The sequence below is a fragment of the Apus apus genome, chromosome 28, assembly GCF_020740795.1.
Source record: "Apus apus isolate bApuApu2 chromosome 28, bApuApu2.pri.cur, whole genome shotgun sequence".
Lineage (NCBI taxonomy): Eukaryota > Metazoa > Chordata > Aves > Apodiformes > Apodidae > Apus > Apus apus.
The window spans coordinates 1444281-1461775 of NC_067309.1; the positions used below are offsets into that span (position 1 = coordinate 1444281).

At 51.8% G+C, this 17495-nt stretch overlaps 1 protein-coding gene across 3 annotated transcripts in view; it reads left to right on the forward strand.

Moving 5' to 3' along the window:
• Positions 1-2469: 2469 nt before the first annotated feature.
• Positions 2470-17495, forward strand: part of SCN8A (sodium voltage-gated channel alpha subunit 8) — a 53680-nt gene continuing 38654 nt past the window's right edge. The window contains exons 1-2 of one of the 3 annotated variants that reach the window (XM_051641376.1): positions 2470-2600; positions 11253-11588. In XM_051641376.1, coding sequence (XP_051497336.1) covers positions 11307-11588 — 282 coding nt within the window. In that variant the 5' untranslated portion in view covers positions 2470-2600; positions 11253-11306. Of the gene's footprint in view, positions 2601-11252; positions 11589-17495 lie in introns of those variants that run through there. The other 2 variants (XM_051641377.1, XM_051641378.1) reach the window with 2 other exon arrangements.

Consider the following 17495-nt stretch of genomic DNA (forward strand, 5'->3'; position numbering starts at 1 on the left):
AACACTTAAAACAGCCTGTGTTTGGGAGGTGTTTCTCAGCAGTCTGTTATCCATGGATTTTTTTTCATGCGTTTCAGTGATTTTTATTCCCAATTATTTTCACATCTGCTGGAAATTTTAACCTTTGTGACAACCAAGCTACAGAAAGTCCAGTTTGGACTGAAAATTTCTCAGCATCTGTAGCTTTCTGTAGCAGTTTCTGTCATGTGTAAGTGCTTTTTGATTAGTTATGGCTTGAGGTAGCTACATTTTTCAGGTTGTCTCTGCCCTCCTGTTACACCAGGTAGTCCCGTAAAGTCGGTGTAAAGTGAGGGCAGATTTAGCTCCTGTGTCATTTCCAAAGCAAGACAAACGAGTTCTCCAGCTCACTGCTGTGTCCTGCTCCTTGCCTGCTCAGCACACAACTCCTAAAGCTCTGCTCAGAGGGCAAAGGTTTAACATTCTGGGAAGAGGACATTTCTGCAAGGTGGATTTTTATCTTTTTTTTTTTTTTCCCTCTAAACCAGCAACCTGACAGTGTTTCAGGTGGTTCTTTTCAGCAACTCAGGCACAGTCTTAGTGCGAACAAGACCTGCAGAACAATAAATTGATCCTAAAATGGCAGTGATAAATTATAGGCTTAACATGATAGGCAGAAGTTCTGTGTATAAAGGAGGAGGAGCTGTCTCTAGACTGAAGAAGAGTAACTTGGGTCAATTACTAACACTCTTTTATTCACCATTTTACTGGAAAAAAAACCCAGAAATCTGTGTATCTGTTGGGGTTGTGGTTGAGGATGGAATTCTGTGGCAAACTTCCAGCTTGTTAGTGAGCAGCTGGGGTGCTGGGGAACTCCACAGCTCCCCGAGAAACCTGCCAGTGCTGAGGAAGGACCTTTGGGAAGGAAGGGAGCAGCCCCGGCCACAACTGGAAGCGACTCCAGCATCGCTGCCTGCCAGGAGTGACTTCTGGGCACTTCTTGATTTCCTTTATCAAACACGATCGTTCCCAGATGGTCCAGAGATGAGGTCACAGGGCGTCTTGGTGCTGCAGCCTGTGATGTGTGTGTGCACACGTTGGACCTTTTATCCTGAAACTGTTAGAAAAAAACGAGCCAGCGTGTGGGGCCGGGCCGAGCTTTTCCCTTTGCTGCTGGGGTGACACAGCCCAGGCTGGGTGCTGCCGGGCTTGGGCACTTGTTCCTGGGCTGTTCTGGTGGGTCAGGCCGAGGTTGTAGCGCTGGGCTGAGCAAAGTTTTGTTGGGATGATTCGAGATGCTGGTTCTGGAGCTGGATTCACCCCCGGGCCGGGCCGGAACCGCGATGGTTCCTGTTAACTGGGATGCTGACGCTGGTGGTTGATGCTGGGAACTGTCTCCGTGCTCGAGGGTCCCGCTACCCCCTGGACAGACCCGGCTGAGCCCAAACCCAACCCAACCTGGCCCCGAAGCCGGCGGCAGCGCTGCGGGCGGGGGGCTCCACTACCTCCCCCCGACCCGCACCGGGGGAAGCGGCTCCTCGGGGGTGCCGGGAGTGCCCAAACCGGACAGCAGGGGGGGTGTCCTGGGGGTGGTCCGGGGGGGGAGTCCTGGGGTTGGTTCGGGGAGTCCTGGGGCTGGTTCTGGTGGGGGGGAGGGTCCGGGGGTGGTTGGGGAGTCCCAGGGTGGTTCGGGAGGGTCCCAGGGCTGGTTCGGGGGTGGGGGGAGGCGGTCCTGGTGTTGGCTGGGGGGTCCAGGGGTGGTTCGGGGGGGTCCCGGGGCTGGTTCTGGGAGGGGTCCTGGTGTTAGCTGGGGGGTCCCGGGGCTGGTTCTGGGGAGGGGTCCAGGGGTGGTTCAGGGGGGTCCCGGGGTTGGTTGGGGAGTCCAGGGCTGGTTCGGGGAGTCCCGGGGGTGGTTCTGGGGAGGGGTCCCGGGGGTGGCTCTGGGGAGGGGTCCTGGTGTTGGCTAGGGGGTCCCGGGGTTGGTTCGGGGGGTCCCGGGGTTGGTTCGGGGGGTCCCGGGGGTGGTTGGGGAGTCCAGGGCTGGTTCTGGGGAGGGGTCCTGGTATTGGCTAGGGGGTCCCTGGGGTGGTTCGGGGGGGTCCCGGGGTTGGTTGGGGAGTCCAGGGCTGGTTCGGGGGGTCCCGGGGGTGGTTGGGGAGTCCAGGGCTGGTTCGGGGAGTCCCGGGGGTGGTTCTGGGGAGGGGTCCTGGTATTGGCTGGGGGGTCCCTGGGGTGGTTCGGGGGGGTCCCGGGGGTGGTTGGGGAGTCCAGGGCTGGTTCGGGGAGTCCCGGGGGTGGTTCTGGGGAGGGGTCCTGGTGTTGGCTGGGGGGTCCCTGGGGTGGTTCGGGGGGGGTCCCGGGGTTGGTTGGGGAGTCCAGGGCTGGTTCGGGGGGTCCCTGAGGTGGTTCGGGGGGGGTCCCGGGGGTGGTTGGGGAGTCCAGGGCTGGTTCGGGGGGTCCCGGGGGTGGTTCGGGGGGTTTTCCCGCCCCCCCGGTCTCGCCACGCCCCCTGGCGGCGCGGGGCGGGGGGGGCGGCGCGGGCAGCGCACCAAGATGGCGACACCCGCAGTTCCTCCCGCAGCTCCCCCAGCGCCGCAGTCCAGCAACGCCTTGCGGGAGACGCGCTGAGTGCAGCGGCCACAGTAAGTGACAACCGACTCACCCCCCCCAACCCCACCACCATCCCCCGGCGAGGGGACCCCCCCGACTTTGCTTCCCCCGGATTTTTATTTTTTAATTTTCCCAATTCATCCTCCCCCCGCTTCCCTCCCGTCCCGCTGCTCAACCCCCCCGCCCCCCCAAACCCTCCTCCCCGGGCTGGGGGGCTTTGCCGCAGAGCGGTTTCCTGGCGTGGGGAGCGCCCCGTGGTGCAGCGGGGAAACTGGGGGAGCCCCCCGCCCCAAATCCGCCTCCTCAGCCCCCGCGGGGGGGACCCGGGATGAGGGGGGGTGAGGGGGGCCTGGCCCTTCTCTGCCTCTCGGAGCAGAGAGTTCTCCCCCAGGGATGCTCAGGGTGACGGGGGTGCCCCCACTTCTCTCCCCGTGCAGCAGCCGGGGTCCTTGGGGGGCTCCCGGAGCAGCCCCAGCTGTGGGAAGGTCCTTTTTCCCCCCCCCTCTTCTCCCAGCCCGAGGGGGGGAAGGGGAGGTTCCCAACCCTCCAGCCCCTTCTCTGCGGCCTGGGGAGGGGGTCACGGGGGGGGGGGGGGGTGCTGGGAAGGGGCGATCTCCCCCTGAGCCCACCCGGACCGGCCTGTCCGTCCCGCCCCAGCCCGGGGGTCCCGCGGGGCCCCTCCGAGGGGGGCTGTGCTCTCTTGTCTGCATTGTGGGGAGGGGGGATTGGAGTTCTGCTCGGCCTCCCTTCCCCCCCCCCACCTTCGGCCCTCGCTGCAGAGCGGGTACATCCCTCCTCCACCCCCCTTTTCTCCTCCGGTTCAGCATCTCCTGCTGCCGGGGGAGGGGGAGAAGTTGGAGTTTGGGGGGGAAGATGGATGGGGCGGCTGGGGGCTCCTTCCAACCTGACCCAGGTGTTGGCATCACGGTTTGGGCTCTGGCTTCTTTCCACCGCACGGATTTTTTTTTGGGGGGAAGGGAGGAAGGGTGAGGGCAGGATTCTTTTATTTCGTTTTCCTTCCCGGGAAGAGGGAATTGCACGTTCCCAGGCTTTTTTCTATTAAAAATCTGGGTGTCTTCTTCCCCTCCCCCCCCCCAACTCCCTCCCTCCTTTCTGGTGCAAATGATGCCCAAGCTGGGGTGGGGGTGGGGAAGCTGGAATTGATGCTCCACAGCAGTAGCTGCAGATGATCCGAGGTGAAGTCTAAAAGTCTGCCGGGAAGGGGAGTGTGTGTGTGAGCAGAAAAGCCTGTGTGTGAGGGGCCAGCACAGCTGGAGCTGCTCTGCTGGGAAGGGCCCAGGCTGGATTTTCAGAGGGGTCTCAGGTGTGGTGGGTTGGTCTATCCCTGGCTTTCCACCCTGGCATGAGATCCCTGAGGAGCTGGGTGGGGTTTTTTTTGGGGTGCTGGTTGTATTTCTGCCGTGTGTAGACACGCAGCCTGCTCCTTGCAACACTGCAGCATTCCACCCCCGGTGGGAACCCGTGACCCTTATGTCCTCCTTTCTCCTGGGGGAAAGATTTGATTGCGAGGAACGAGGGTGCTCTAGGATTGACCCCCCTTCTCCTGGTGTCTTTAACAAGCAAAAAGGGAGGAGAACGTTTCATCAGGGGTTCTCTCCTGGGTGCTAGCTGGCAGTCCTGCTGTGGAGGGAGAGGGCCTGGAAATATTCTTGCATGGGAGGGCTGATTTTTTGGGTGTTGGTGATGGATGCTCCTCTGAAATCAGATCCTGGTACAGCACGGAGGGTGCGCAGGGGGTGACCCTGAGGGCGGCTGCTCAGAGCGTTTCCCTCTGGGGGGAGCGGCCTTGGGGGGCTGGTTCCTCTTGCCTTTTCCTCATGTTTTCCTAGAAGAAGGTTGTATGTGATTCTGGAGGGGCTGCTTTCAGCTGTGTTGGCTCCAGCGTGTTGGGATTGGCAGCTCCAGGGCCAGGACCGCGGCTTCTTCTTCCACCCTGATGGAGTCAGGCTCCCACCTCTCCCGTTTCCCGGGGGCTGTGATGTCCAGTTGGTGAAGCTGTTTGGAATCTATAAATAGCCTCTGGTGCTGTGAAATGACAGGAGGGGAGCTCGTGCATCCTGCACTAATAAACAAGTGGTCAGTGCCCATCGCAGCGCTCCCAGGTCCACTGCAAGGCCTCTGGGAGCTTGGCCAGGTGTGTTTGCCATCTGCTGCGTGTTTAGAAAGTTCACATTCTCAGCTTCAGGGATGTTTGAAATTATTAACTTGACTGAACAGGTACTGGATCCTTTTTTATGTGTTCCAGCCCTTCCACGCTGTCATTCATCTCCAGGTGAAAGGACCTGGACCCACCTCAAATCCTTTAACCAATTGTATAAGCTCGCACGTTGTGGCTTCTGTCTAGGTGATGGTGTAGATACTGTGCTGCTCAGAACGATGTGCATGTTTTGTGAGCAGAGGTGGGAAGCTGGTTTCTAATAAACGGGAGGGAGAACAGTTGCACGTTGCAAGAAACTGGGCGTGGAGCTGCTTGGATTCTCCGTGAAATGAGGCGAAATGAAACAGAGTCAGTGTCAAGGGAAAATGAAGTAGGTTGACAGTCGAAATTATCGTGTCATCCTCCTTTTTGTTGTCATGTCTGCATCCATTTGTGGGGTTGCCTGGCTTGTTGAGCATGCTTGTTCATTAAAAATAACCTGATGTGGCTTTAGATATCAATTGATAGTGGCTGGTTTTCAGTGGCTGGAGAGGCCCTGTGTGCCTGGGGTGCTCACACACTCCCATTCACCATCCATTGCTCCTTCCTGGGCCTCCTGCAGTGGCCACTGGCATCACCACACACCCCTGAATCAATAATTTATTGTTGTGTTCAGAGAAAGGGTTTGGATTGGGAGAAGGTGTGGGGAAAATAACAAAAGTGCTGGAGCTGAGAACAAGTTTGAGACCACAGAGAGGACCTGGCCTGTAGTGGCTGATGTTTGTGGTGGCAGGGTGGGGAGCTTAGTGGTGTTGGGCTCTTGGCTTCAGGCTGGTAGGGGTCAGAGATAAATAAAACCTCAGGCTTTCCCCCTTACTCTCATGTTATTCTGCTCCTGCGTGGAGCTGGAAGTTGCTAAGCTGGAGAACCCAAGTCCAGAGGAGGTGGCTTTTTGCTGCAGGAGTGTGTTAAAACCCCCCCTAGATGTTAGCTCAGATCCACCTGGCTTTGAACCTTTAGCATGAGCTTCTGCCTGATGAAAGTCTGTCTTCAAGTGCTCTTCCAAAGCGACAGGAGTTATTTTTCTATTGCTTTTGTGCCTCTCCCTACATTTCTGTTCCTTTTTCTACCCTCAGAGGTGTGTCCAAGCTCAGCTCTGGCCCTGCTGTCCAGAGTCTGCCCTTGAAGACTCAGAGGCAGTGCCTGGAAACTCCTGCAATGTTTTACATAGGGTGGGGAACATCACCAGGCACAAACATCCCTTGGAAGCAAAAAGATTCCTTTTTCCTTCCACTTCATAGCATCAAACATGACATGAGAGGTTTTTCCAGGGGGAGGTTCCTGCTGCCTCCCTGGCAGCTGGGTCACTGTCCCTTTTCATTGATAAAATTGCCTCATCCTGGACACAGAATTTGCTGCAGATGGAGCAGATCAGCATGTTCTTCCCAAGGCCACTTCCAGCCACGGATTTCCCTCATGCCTGGATGTTTTGGTTTGGCTTGAAGCTTTTTAGGCTTTCGTGCAGTAAAATTTCAGAGGGGCTGTTCTCCTTTCTGCCCCAACCCTGCATCTTCAAATCAAAAGCCACGTGGGTCTGTTGTGGGTTATATAAAAATCCACGTCGAAGGGCTCTCTCTCTCCAGGGAACTAAAAACATGCTGTGAATGACTGAATCTTGCAAATTAATAAATGAAGAAATGTATTAAAGCAAAGATATTGCCTCAAAAGTGTTTTTTTAATTTATTTTCACAATCGGCTTGAATAATTTATTAGAATATTTCATAATGTACCAGTAAATGGACTGCTGGGAACGTTTAGGAAAAAATAATTAAGTCTTAGCAAGTAGGCACCTCAGTACAGTATTTTTTCTGGTGTAAAATCTCTGAAAAATGGGTGTGTAAATATGCACCCTGGCCCTGGGGATTCCTGAGCACCAAACTGCAGGTGCCCAGGTTGAATTCCAGACTCCCCTGAAGTGGCTGGGAGCACTGGAGCTGATCCCCAGCAGTGCAGTGTCCCTCCTGATGCAGTTATCCAGAGCCTGGGCAAGCACATACCCTCTTCTTCTCCACCTGGATGATAAGTCTTTGTGACAATTTGCTCATTAGAGGTTGAAGAACCACATGTGGAAAGGGCCCAAATAAATCCCAGGATTTATTCTTGCCAATCCATGTATATCCCCAGCAGGACCATGCTCAGTTGTAAAATAAAATGTACAAGGTTTTAATTTAAAGAGGCTTTTTTTTGCCATGTGGAACAGCCTGGGCTGCTTCAGCAGCCCAAATGTGCCACCTTGGAAGTGTCTCTGTTGATGGAGATTGAGGATGAGCCACCCTGGCTCTGGCAGAGCAGGTGCTGGTGGGGTAGAGGAGTTGTCTCTGTGCAGAGGTGGCTGCTCTGCTGTGGGGAGGCTTCTGGTGCTGGAGTCAGCATCAAACCAGGGGGCAGTTAAAAATGACCAGTTAGTAACAGGATTGGAGCCTGGGAGAGTCCCAGTGCTTGTGCTCAGCTTCCAGTTCTGCCCCTGATTTCCAGGTGACTTTGGACATACGATTTTCCCTTTCTATGATTCTCTCTCTGCAGAGAAACTTCATTGCAGAGAAACTTTACTGCTTGAATCCTGAGATCTTCAGGATGAAGATGCTTTCTTTAATGTTTGTTCTTGGAGTCAGCCTGTGGATGAGGACTGGTTTTAGTGAAGGTCTTCAAATCGTAGCTTTCTATTAAGAAAAATAATCAAAGAATTAGATAATGCCTGATGTTTTTTGAATACCCTCTAGTAACTATTTGAAATGCACCAAGAGGGAAGGGAAGGAGAAGCAGCTCACCCTCCTGGCTGGGCTTCCTGCAAAGGCCTCCCTGGCAGGAGGCTGCAGTGGAGCTGGCAGGTTGGAGCCTGGATACCCCTCAGAAGCAGATGAGCTGACTCCCCCTTCTGTGTGGCTGGGCTGGGGGATGTCCTGGTTGGTTTTTTTTCCCAGGTATTGATGCAGTCTCAGCTCATTCTCTTCTGCCATTGAACACTGAAAAACCCCTCCTTGGTGAACAGTAAACGGGTGCTTAGAAATGTGATTGTGTCCTCACCTGAAGCCTGGTGGTGGTTGTCGGAGTTTTCTTTTCTTCCTATTGAGAAGAAATCTCAAAAGTGAAAAGCCCTTGATGCTCTCACCACTTTTTGCCTCAGTAACCAGTGGGATGCACCACACCTCCAGTTTTCACCTCTGCTCCTGGCTAGCAGGGGGTGTGTTGGTTGTGTGGCTGCACAGCCTGCCCTGGGCACCTCCCTGGGGGAAACTGAGGCATTCTGAACCATTTGTCTGTATGTTGGGTGGGTTTTTTTAAGTAAAACCAGCTTTCTGAGGTATCCTGGGTATTTACATCAGCGTACACTGGCTAAAGGTGAAGATGAAGGTGCTCTCAAAGCTGTAAAACTGCCACGTGGGCCTGATTTAAGGAATTAAACAAACATTCCATTCCCATCCTTCCCGTTTACGTCGTAATTTTGTCCATTGTCTTAATGTGGGACAATATACTGGGAAAACAAATGAAGTCAGGACAGAGCTTCCCAAGAAGTGGAAGCTCCAGGTCACTGCTCTGACACCAAGCAAGTGGCAGCCCCACCAGTACAGACCAGCTGCTGGAACCAAAGCAGCAGAACAGCCTGTGTGAGCACCAGTAGCACGAGGCAAACTTGGAACCTGCTTTACACCAGTGAAGTAGCACCAAAGTGGCTCTTGATTTATTGATGGGCAGCATCTTTGCAAAAGATGTGCAGTTATGGACCAACTGGGTGCTGTTTGCTTTCTTTTTCTTTGGGGGGGAGAGCTGAATTTAGAGGAGTTTTTTTATTGGTTTTGTTTTGTTTTTCAAGTGGCCACTTGAGCAGAGGAGTTGGTTGCTTCCAGTAGCTGGTTGTGTAATTGTGCACACAAGTCAGACATCCATTTGTGCCTTCATTTTTTTCTTTTTCCTTTTTTAATGCTGTGTCCCTGAGCTACTTTGGTTTCTAAATTCAGGCCCTACATATTTATCTGTGCCAGTCAATTAGACCACATCCCCAATGCTGCTCTATAGTTTCACAGTATGTGGGAAATTTGGTAATTAAATGCATGCAAATGCTGCAAGAATAGAATAAATTAATTTCTTCCTTCATATCAGCAGGCTGGTCTGTGATGTTTCTGGAGATAATGTCACCAAGATCCTGGCTTTTCTTTCCCCTCTTGCCACCTTGTTGAGTCTTTAGAGTTATTACTCTCAAAATACCTGGTCAAGTCTGTGTGAGAAGGATCCTTGCCCAGAATAGGCTGTGGAGTTACATAAGGAGGGAGCTTTATACTGAGGGGTTTTTGATCTCCAAATCAAACCTGAGGTGGAAGCAGCGTTTGGTTCAGTTCTGTGTGTGTGGAGCAGCTTTGGATTTGCATGTGAATCAGAGTGAAGGAGGTGCAGGGAATAACCTGACATGGCTTGGAAGGATGCTCTGCATGAGATGTTCTGGCTTTTGGAGATATCCCAGGTCTTGGGTCACAGGCTGGGACCTCCAGGTATTTTTTTTTAAAAAGGACTCAGTTCTTTCTGTGCTGTATTGACTCCTGAATTCCCCTGCAATCCATGGGATTGTGGTTCCCCCTCTCAGACCCGAGCTCATCCGTTCCGATGGGACCTGCCTCGTGCCGGTGCTGCCCCTGGTCCTGTGAGCTCTTCCCACATGAAGTCTGTCCTGACTTCAAAGCCAAGGGCTGTAAAGGCCACTGGTGACCAATGTCACCCTAAAATCACCGAGCTGTGACAGTTCAGACCCGTATTGTGGGGTTCAAGGAATTTGACAGTCTCTTTTCTTCCAGAGATCCAGAATCTTTCATATTTATTTTGATGCTGCCTGTGTGTGAGCTTAAAAGATCTGATGGTCTTTTTTTCCTTGATAGACCTTATCTCACACAGCCTTAGGTTTCTCTCTGTGCCACATACTTGTAGTTATTCTGCCTTTCCTCCTGAATTTCTTGCCACGTTGGTGTCTGGGTTCCTCCCAGAAGTGCCAAGCCGTGTCAGGGCTGGGTTGTCTTCCAGCCTGCAGCACTGCAGTGCTGTTGCATCAGTGCAGGGCTCCTGTCATTCCTCTCCTCTCTTGGCCTCATCCTGGAGTGTGAAGAGCTTGAAGAGGAACCAGGAGCTCAAGAAATGCAATAGGTTGGTGTTGCTGGTTCCCGAGCAGGAGCTTGGCAAGAGGTGCAGAGCTGCAGAGGGTTTGTAGGCGGCTGGGTTGGGATCCAGGCACTTCCTCGCAGCTCCTCTCTTTTGTGGGAGAGGGAGGAGGGAGCCAGGTGGTCCCCAGAGGGACCTGAAATCCTGGCAGAGCTCTGTGCTCCTCTGCAGGAGGGAAACTCTGGGAGGTTTTCCTCAGCTGTGTCTGTTCCTCGTCCCCTTCCCGTGAAGGGCTCGTCTGCGCTGCACCCGGTGCAACCAGGACTCCGTGTCTAACCCACATCATTCCAGAAGTTTCACATTCAGAAATTGCTGTTGTACTCGATGGAAGTCTCTTCAAAATATTTCATGCTTAGGGCCTGAAATGAACAGAAAGCCTGATAATTAATTATCTGGATGTAAAGTGAAAGGGTGCAGTTTGACTTCCCGTAGCAGTGATGTGGTGTGCTTGGAGTGGGAAGAGATCTTGATCCTACCTGAACACACCAGAGTCCTTAGGGAATCTTCTCCATAACTGCAGTAAGATCTGATAGGACATGAAGGAGCAGATCTTTCCAAAGAGGTCAACATATTCCATGCCTGTTGGCTCCTAAACCCAGCCCCAGGTTACTCCTGCTTCGGGCTGTGTTCAGGGGAGCACTTTGCTAAAGGCACAGGATGAGGAGGGTGCAAACACCCAGGCCTGGGCAGCACCTCTGGACATCTGGTCCTGGCTGTGGGAATAGAGCTGGCTTGGGATTTTTACCTAATAATCAGGTTTTACCTAATAATCAGGTTTTACCTAATAATCAGGTTTTACCTAATAATCAGGTTTTACCTAATAATCGGCTTGCTAGAGAGCAGTGACTGGTGGAATCATTTTTGCAGGAAAATGCTGTTTTGGATAAAGTTGCTTTTAAGAAGGGTTTCTGTAGTCTAGAACAGAGCTGGTGTTCAGGAGCCACCCAGCTCAGGAGAGATCTCAGGGGGCTGCTGGTCCCAGCTCTGTGTCCTGCTCCTGCCTGGGCTGGAAAACGGGGGTGATGGGCAGGGCTGGGTGGGTTCACCCCAGGTCTGTGGGTTGTGTTGGGGCTGAAAAGCAGCAGGTCTGTGGGGACCTGGAGAGCAAGAGCTGCCTGTGGCTCCTCAGTGCCCTGGGCTGGTCTGTCTGTTCCCTGGCATCCCTGGTTGGATGGGGCTTGGAGCAGCCTGGGCTGGTGGGAGGTGTCCCTGCCCATGCAGGGGATGGATCTAGATGGTCTTGAAGGTCCCTCCAACCCATTCTGAGGTTCTGTGATTCCGCTGTGCCTGACTCTGTCCTGCTGTGCTCTTTGCTTCCCTGCAGAGCTGACCTGTCCGGGGAGCAACACCACAAAAGAAGCTGCTGCAGGATGAAAAGATGGCAGCGCGGCTGCTCGCACCACCAGGCCCCGACAGTTTTAAACCCTTCACTCCGGAGTCCCTGGCCAACATTGAGAAACACATTGCAGAGCTGAAAAGGAAGCAGAAGCAAAAGCCAAAGCAAGACAGCAGCCACCGGGATGACGACGAAGACAGCAAACCAAAACCAAACAGTGACCTTGAGGCAGGGAAGAATTTGCCTTTCATCTACGGGGACATCCCCAAAGGCCTGGTTGCTGTACCCCTGGAGGACTTTGACCCTTATTATATGACCCAGAAAGTGAGTCTGCAAGAAAGAAGGCACTAAACAGCCTTTTTCTTAGGAACTTGCAGGTTTGGGTTTGGTTTAAGGAGAAGACAAAAGAATGGAGTCTTTGGATGGGGCTGGTTTGGTTGGTTTGGTGCATTTTATTTTTTTTCTTTGAGGTTTAATAGAGATGTTATGATCAATCTTTGAGCACCTGCTTGGATGGATTTAGGAGAACAAGGTCTGGAAACTAAAAATAGGTAAAGCTGTGATCATGTGCCAGTTTTAACCACGAAGGCAATAAGAAGAATCTGATTGAGGGGAAACAGTTTTACATGTGTATTATTTTACTGGCATGGAATTCAGCCTGAATTTGATCCTGATGAAGGAGTGGGCTGTAGAATCATCACAAAAAAGAAGTGAGATAAACTAATTAACTCACTTTTATCTTCGTAATTGTTCTTTGAAAAATATTTGTGGAATTAAGGAGGCATTTGTAGGTGCTGAGATGTATTAAGAAATGGAAGAGTCATGAGGGGAGTGGTGAGTAAGCAAACACTGGGCTGGAAATGGAGGGAGGTTCTCCTGGTGAAATAAGGAAGAGCATGACCAGTGATTTTCTTAAAAGGCTAAATGACTTAAAACTGAGGTTCTCTCCTGCTGTTTAATTTCATTGCTTTCTTTGATGGGAATTTAATTGGGATAATTACCAGCTGTGCTGTGGGAGGAGCTGGGGTTTGGCCATGCAGGTGGCAAGAGTTGTGATGTGACTGTTCAGGACTGGGGGGGAATGGGTGACATGTGAAGTCAGGACGTTGTCACGGGCAACAAAACGTTTCCTGACTCGGGTGTTGGGAACAACATTTCCTGCCACACTTGGAAGTGGTTCTGTGAGGGACAGGGCATCACTGAGGGCAAATCAAGTGACTTTGCTGCTGACAAGGAGCATAAGTGATCATTCTCTTTTGCATTTAGTTTAATGCTTGTTTTTGGTGTCAGTGGTGCTGGGAGCAGAGGTACCAGCTCAGAGCAGGGCTTTGAAGGGTGGTGACTTGTGTCTGTGTTGGATACCAAGCAGATGGTGTCCAGGTGGAGGTTGGGCTGGTGGAAATACGTTGGCTGCTGCAGTTCCTGGTGAGAAGGCAGCCTGCCTTATCCCTCAGAAGCATTTTCTTTTTATTCAACAAATATTTTCTCTTTATTCAACCAATCTGGTGTTGCCCAGTTTTGGTGTGGGCAGGTCTCTGGAGAGCAGTTCCTGAGGTCTCTTAGCTGTGTGTGACCATCTGCACCCAACCCAAGCAGGTGTTGCCAAATGTTGCTGCAAATCCAAGCATCTTGTGCCCTCTTGGTGTTCCAGTAGTAGAATGGACAGTCTGTGTGGAAGAACTGGGCCATGTTCTCTCAGGTGCACCAGGAGAGCAGTGCTGAGAGGGCAGCAGGCACTGCCATGCCCTGGTGGGCAAAGGCTTCTTGGTTGTCTCCATGTTCCCCCAGAAGCAGGAGGTGAAGGGGAGCCCTGATATATCCCTCATGCTTTACCTGTCTCCATATTTGCCTCCTAACACAATCCTATTAATAAATCTCTCATTTTAGAGAAAAAGAAGCCACATTCCCCACTCTGAAGGCATCTCTCATGTCTCCAGAAGAGCTGTACCTTTCTGCACATGGCTGCTTGCAGAGTCCCTGCTCTCTCAGGGCTCCTGCCATGGAGATGTGAGCTCTCCATGGAGCTGGAGCAGCTGCAGATGAAGGGGAAGGTTCTGGAGATGGGAGACAAGCTCCCACAGCCCTGCCAGCCTCGTGCCTGTGTGCAAAGAGCCTTGATCTGCCATCAACCCGGGGGGCACATTTTCCTGCCTCTGCTTCTTCTGCCACCACTTTGGTGTGGCCACAGCTTCAATGTCTGCTCCTTCTTTGCTGCCAGGGACTTCCCACAAAGACATTTTTTTCAGGCCATCAAAAAAGGCCTTTCTGCTGGAATCTACTGGACTCATGGGAAGTTTTCCAAGCTTCCCCCCCAGCTCTGGCCAGAGGGTTTTGCATCACAGGTCTGGTCTTTTGAAGCCAGACGTGCAACCTGCACGGGAACATCAGCTGGTGCTTTTCCTTGCAGGAGGACATGATGATCTTGGTTTGTCTAAGGAAACTGAACCTGCATTTTAACTGAGAAGCTGAACTTCCCAGCAGCCTGGTAACTGATATTTAAAAGGAGAAACAGTGTGACCTAGAAACAGAACTGTGGTACAGGGAGGTAGAAGTCCTGGGTTTGGAGCCCAGCCCTGCAAGTGATGGTTCTGGCCAAACTACTTCTTTTTCTGCTCAGTTTCATTTTGCAAAGTGGGAGTAATGACTCTTGGGAGAATCAGAAGGTCCCTTTGCCTACAGGTGGCAGAGTCTGGGGTTAGTTTAACTCCTTTTTGTCTTTAAGTATCAGAGAGAACTCTTGTGTATTTGTCCTTCAGTAGTGGTGGCCTTCCAAGAAGCATGTGGCAGAAGCAGCACTTGCCCATGATATTTGTTGTGGAAACCTGAAACGTTTCAATTTAAACAACCTAGAAGGCAGGTCCATGAATTTCCTTGTTTACGTGTAAAAGCAGAGCTCAGGAAAGTTGCCTCTCAACATCCCCAGCAATGAAGGCAAAGCAGCTCTTGCCTCACAGTCTGGCCTTCCTCTGGTGCTTGCAGGAGATGACAACCATCATCCTCCTTTAATTCTGCAGCCTTGTTCGTGTTTCTGGGTTTTATTGTTTATTCCATCTGTTAGACTTCTCCTTCCCTCTCTTCCATTTGTGCCTGGGCTGTCACTGCTACAAACAACTGCTCAGCCTCTTCCTTCCCACTGACTGACTTTTCCCACGTTGTGGGTATTTTCCTCAAGGAACTTCCATGTCACTCAGGAATCTCATACTTGCCACAGAACAAGGTGAAGGTGCCGATGCTCCTGCAGTGGCTCAAGGCAGTGGAAGGTCCCTGAGTATTCTGGGAATGGAGACCAAATATAAGCTTAGGTGGGTTGATTTTAATGGAAAAATGAATCCTGCAGGTGTAGAAGACACTGTCTTATCCGTGAACATCTGAGGCTGGAGTGAGGTCACCTCGAGCTGGCAGATGAGCACCTGAGGAGCTTTCCGGTGCGGATGAGCCCGTGGAGTGACTTGCAACTTGGTGGAGTCACATGCAGGGCTTGGAAATGGGCCTGTGGGTCCAGAATGTCACCTTGGCTGCCTGGACCTGGGAGAGTTACAGGAATGTGAGAGACCAGCTCGGGGAGGCACATCTGGCTCTGGGATGGGCTTCAAGGAGCCTTGGCTTTGACTGCTGTCGGGCCAGGTAGTGGCCCTGCAAGGCCAGGGCCAGGGAAGCATTGGGACCATCTCAAAAATCAGCCTTTAACCCTTGAATGTCATTTTTTCTTCCCCTCCATCTCTGCAGCAGGCTTAAAAGGAGCAGGGAGAGCAGGCATGTCCTGCCTAGCTCTGCTCCCTGCTGTTGTGGTGGAATGAAGGAGGGTGTGATCCCTGCCAGGTGTCTTCTCCAGCCCTTCTGGGTGTTGTTGGGTGGGAGGGGAAGTGTCAGGGCATTGTTGGCTGTTGTACAGCTCTTCAGGAGATGAGGGATGATGCTGCTGCTGGTGTCCAGTCCTGCAGCATGTGGAGCTTCCCTGCTGAGCTGAGCAGGACATGGGCTGGGAGGCAGGAGGGTCCCCTGCAACCACCTCAGGAGCTGCAGCCCCTGGAGAGGAGTGGGAGGAAGGAGAATAATTTCCACTTCTAAGGCAGAACTGATTTCCTTACATAGGCAGGTTCATTGAAACTGAAATCCAGATCAGCTTCTCAATATTGCATCTTGAACAATATTTAGTTTTTAAACCATGTCCTTCAGGAATGTTTTATTTAATACATTTCAAATGATGTCCAGGGTTTTTCCTCCATTGGGCTTGAAACAGGAGATCAAAGCAAGAGCAAAATGTGGCAGATACTTTTTTTCCCAAAAGCTTTTCAGTGCTGAAGAATAAGTCCCTTTTTTTTTTTTTGGGGGGGGGGGGTGGGGTGGAAAAGTAAATACCAAATAATGTGTTTTCTGTATTAGGAAGTGCACTTCCTGAGCCAAAACAGAGATGAAAAATCCTTGATGCTTAATTCTGTCTATAACTTCTGCAGCCTACAGGGTGCCAGGGTTCCCTGCAAATCAGTTTTGAAAATAGCTCTGATCAAGCAACTTGCTCAGGGAGTCACCAGAAAGTCCTCACTCTCTCTTGCTTAACACGAGTGAGGCAGCCATCAGTTCCCACCAGAGGAAGATGGTTCCATATGTTCTTAGGCTGTTCATAAAGCTGTTTTCTTCTTCAGTCCTCTGCCCACTCCTCCTCACTTTTCAGCCATCACAGAAATGCTTCATGTAAAAGCTGCACGAAGCAGGAGGGTGTTAAATCCTCATCTACCTGGGATGCTTTTGGCCATCACTTGGTCAGTTCTGCTGTGCTCTCCAGCAGAGCTTCTTGAATGCCCCATTTTACTGACTGGCTTGGAGAAGACTTATCTTTTGTCATCTTGCTGCCTTTTGTGTGAGAGCTATTTTGAAGGTTTCTGTGAAGTGCAGATTCCCAGACAGCTTCAAGAAAGCTGAAGTGGTCAGAGCCCTTTTCACAACTCTAACAACAAACTGAGGCTTTGGAAAGTTCACCTGGATTTCAGCTCTTGGAAGATGATGGGAAAAGGCCTTTCCCCAGGTACCACCTTCCCCTGAGTTTTGAGCTTTGCCTCAGCAGATCTTAAAAGGGCTTGAGGATGTTCTTGGACCCGAACCAGGAAACATTTTAAGAGCCTGCAGCCATTTTGAAATGGAGTTTTAATATGTCAGCAGCATCAAGAAAAACCAAGATCAGGTTTTGAGTTGCCAAACACTTCTTGGCTTTTGTGCTCTCCTTTCTGTTGATGAGGCCAAGCAGAGATTTTCCCTGGATTTTCTAAGGTACAAGGGAGAACTGGAGCAGGGGATGGTGGAACAGTTGGAATCGACGGGCGCGTCCAGCACCTGATTTGGTTTGGGGTTGTATTGAGAGGCCCAGTTGTGGCTTTATAGGCAGGAAGAAGTTCAACAGGCATGATGGTCTGAAAAGAAAGGTGGGCAGAGCAGGGAAGAGGAAACAAGGAGCTGCCTGATGTGGGGTCATGCAATAGAGGAGGGACCAAGCTGGCAAGTGGAGTTGGTGTTGGGAAGGGAATCGCCCTGATCTTGGATGAAACAGCTTCTGTTACAGCAGAGGGTGCCAAATTCCTGTTCTGATCCTTGCGACTGAAGATGCATGTTCCATGGAACCATTCTGGAGTGCCAAGGCCAAGGGTTTCTGACCCCCCGTGTCATCAGTTTCCACCCCCAGCTGAGCCTGGTGTGCTCCTCTTGTGTGGGGCTGAATCTTTGGGTGCTTTAGGTCTGTGCAGCAGCAGGAACAGCCCCGTGGCTGCAGGTGAGGAGCAGTTTCACTCCTGGCTTGCTGAGCTGTGTCTGAGCAAACCACAGGGGTTTTTCCCATGTGGAAATGGTGGAGGCATAATGAAATGGAGCCACCTCACAGAACCCCTGCCTGGGGCTTGGGGGGAATTTCAGGCTTTGTCCAGTTCCCCTTGTGCCCACGTGATGTTCAGCACAGCCACGTCAGAGGTTTCATAGCTTCAAAGATGTGGTAGAGCTGAGAGCTCAGTGCTGCTCCAGGGACACAACTGAAGCCTGTGAGCATCTTGATGTGGTGGGCATCCTGCTGCAAAGCCTCTGCAGGGGACAAGGAAAGGAGATTAAAAAATGAATGTTAGGTGAGGCTTGAAAAGTTTCTGGCGTCAGGGAAGAGAAGCTGGTTGCCAAAAATCCAGTGTCCCTTGACCACTCTGTAATCTGCAATTCTGAAAGCTTACAGCCTTTTAGAACATTGCTACATGCCAA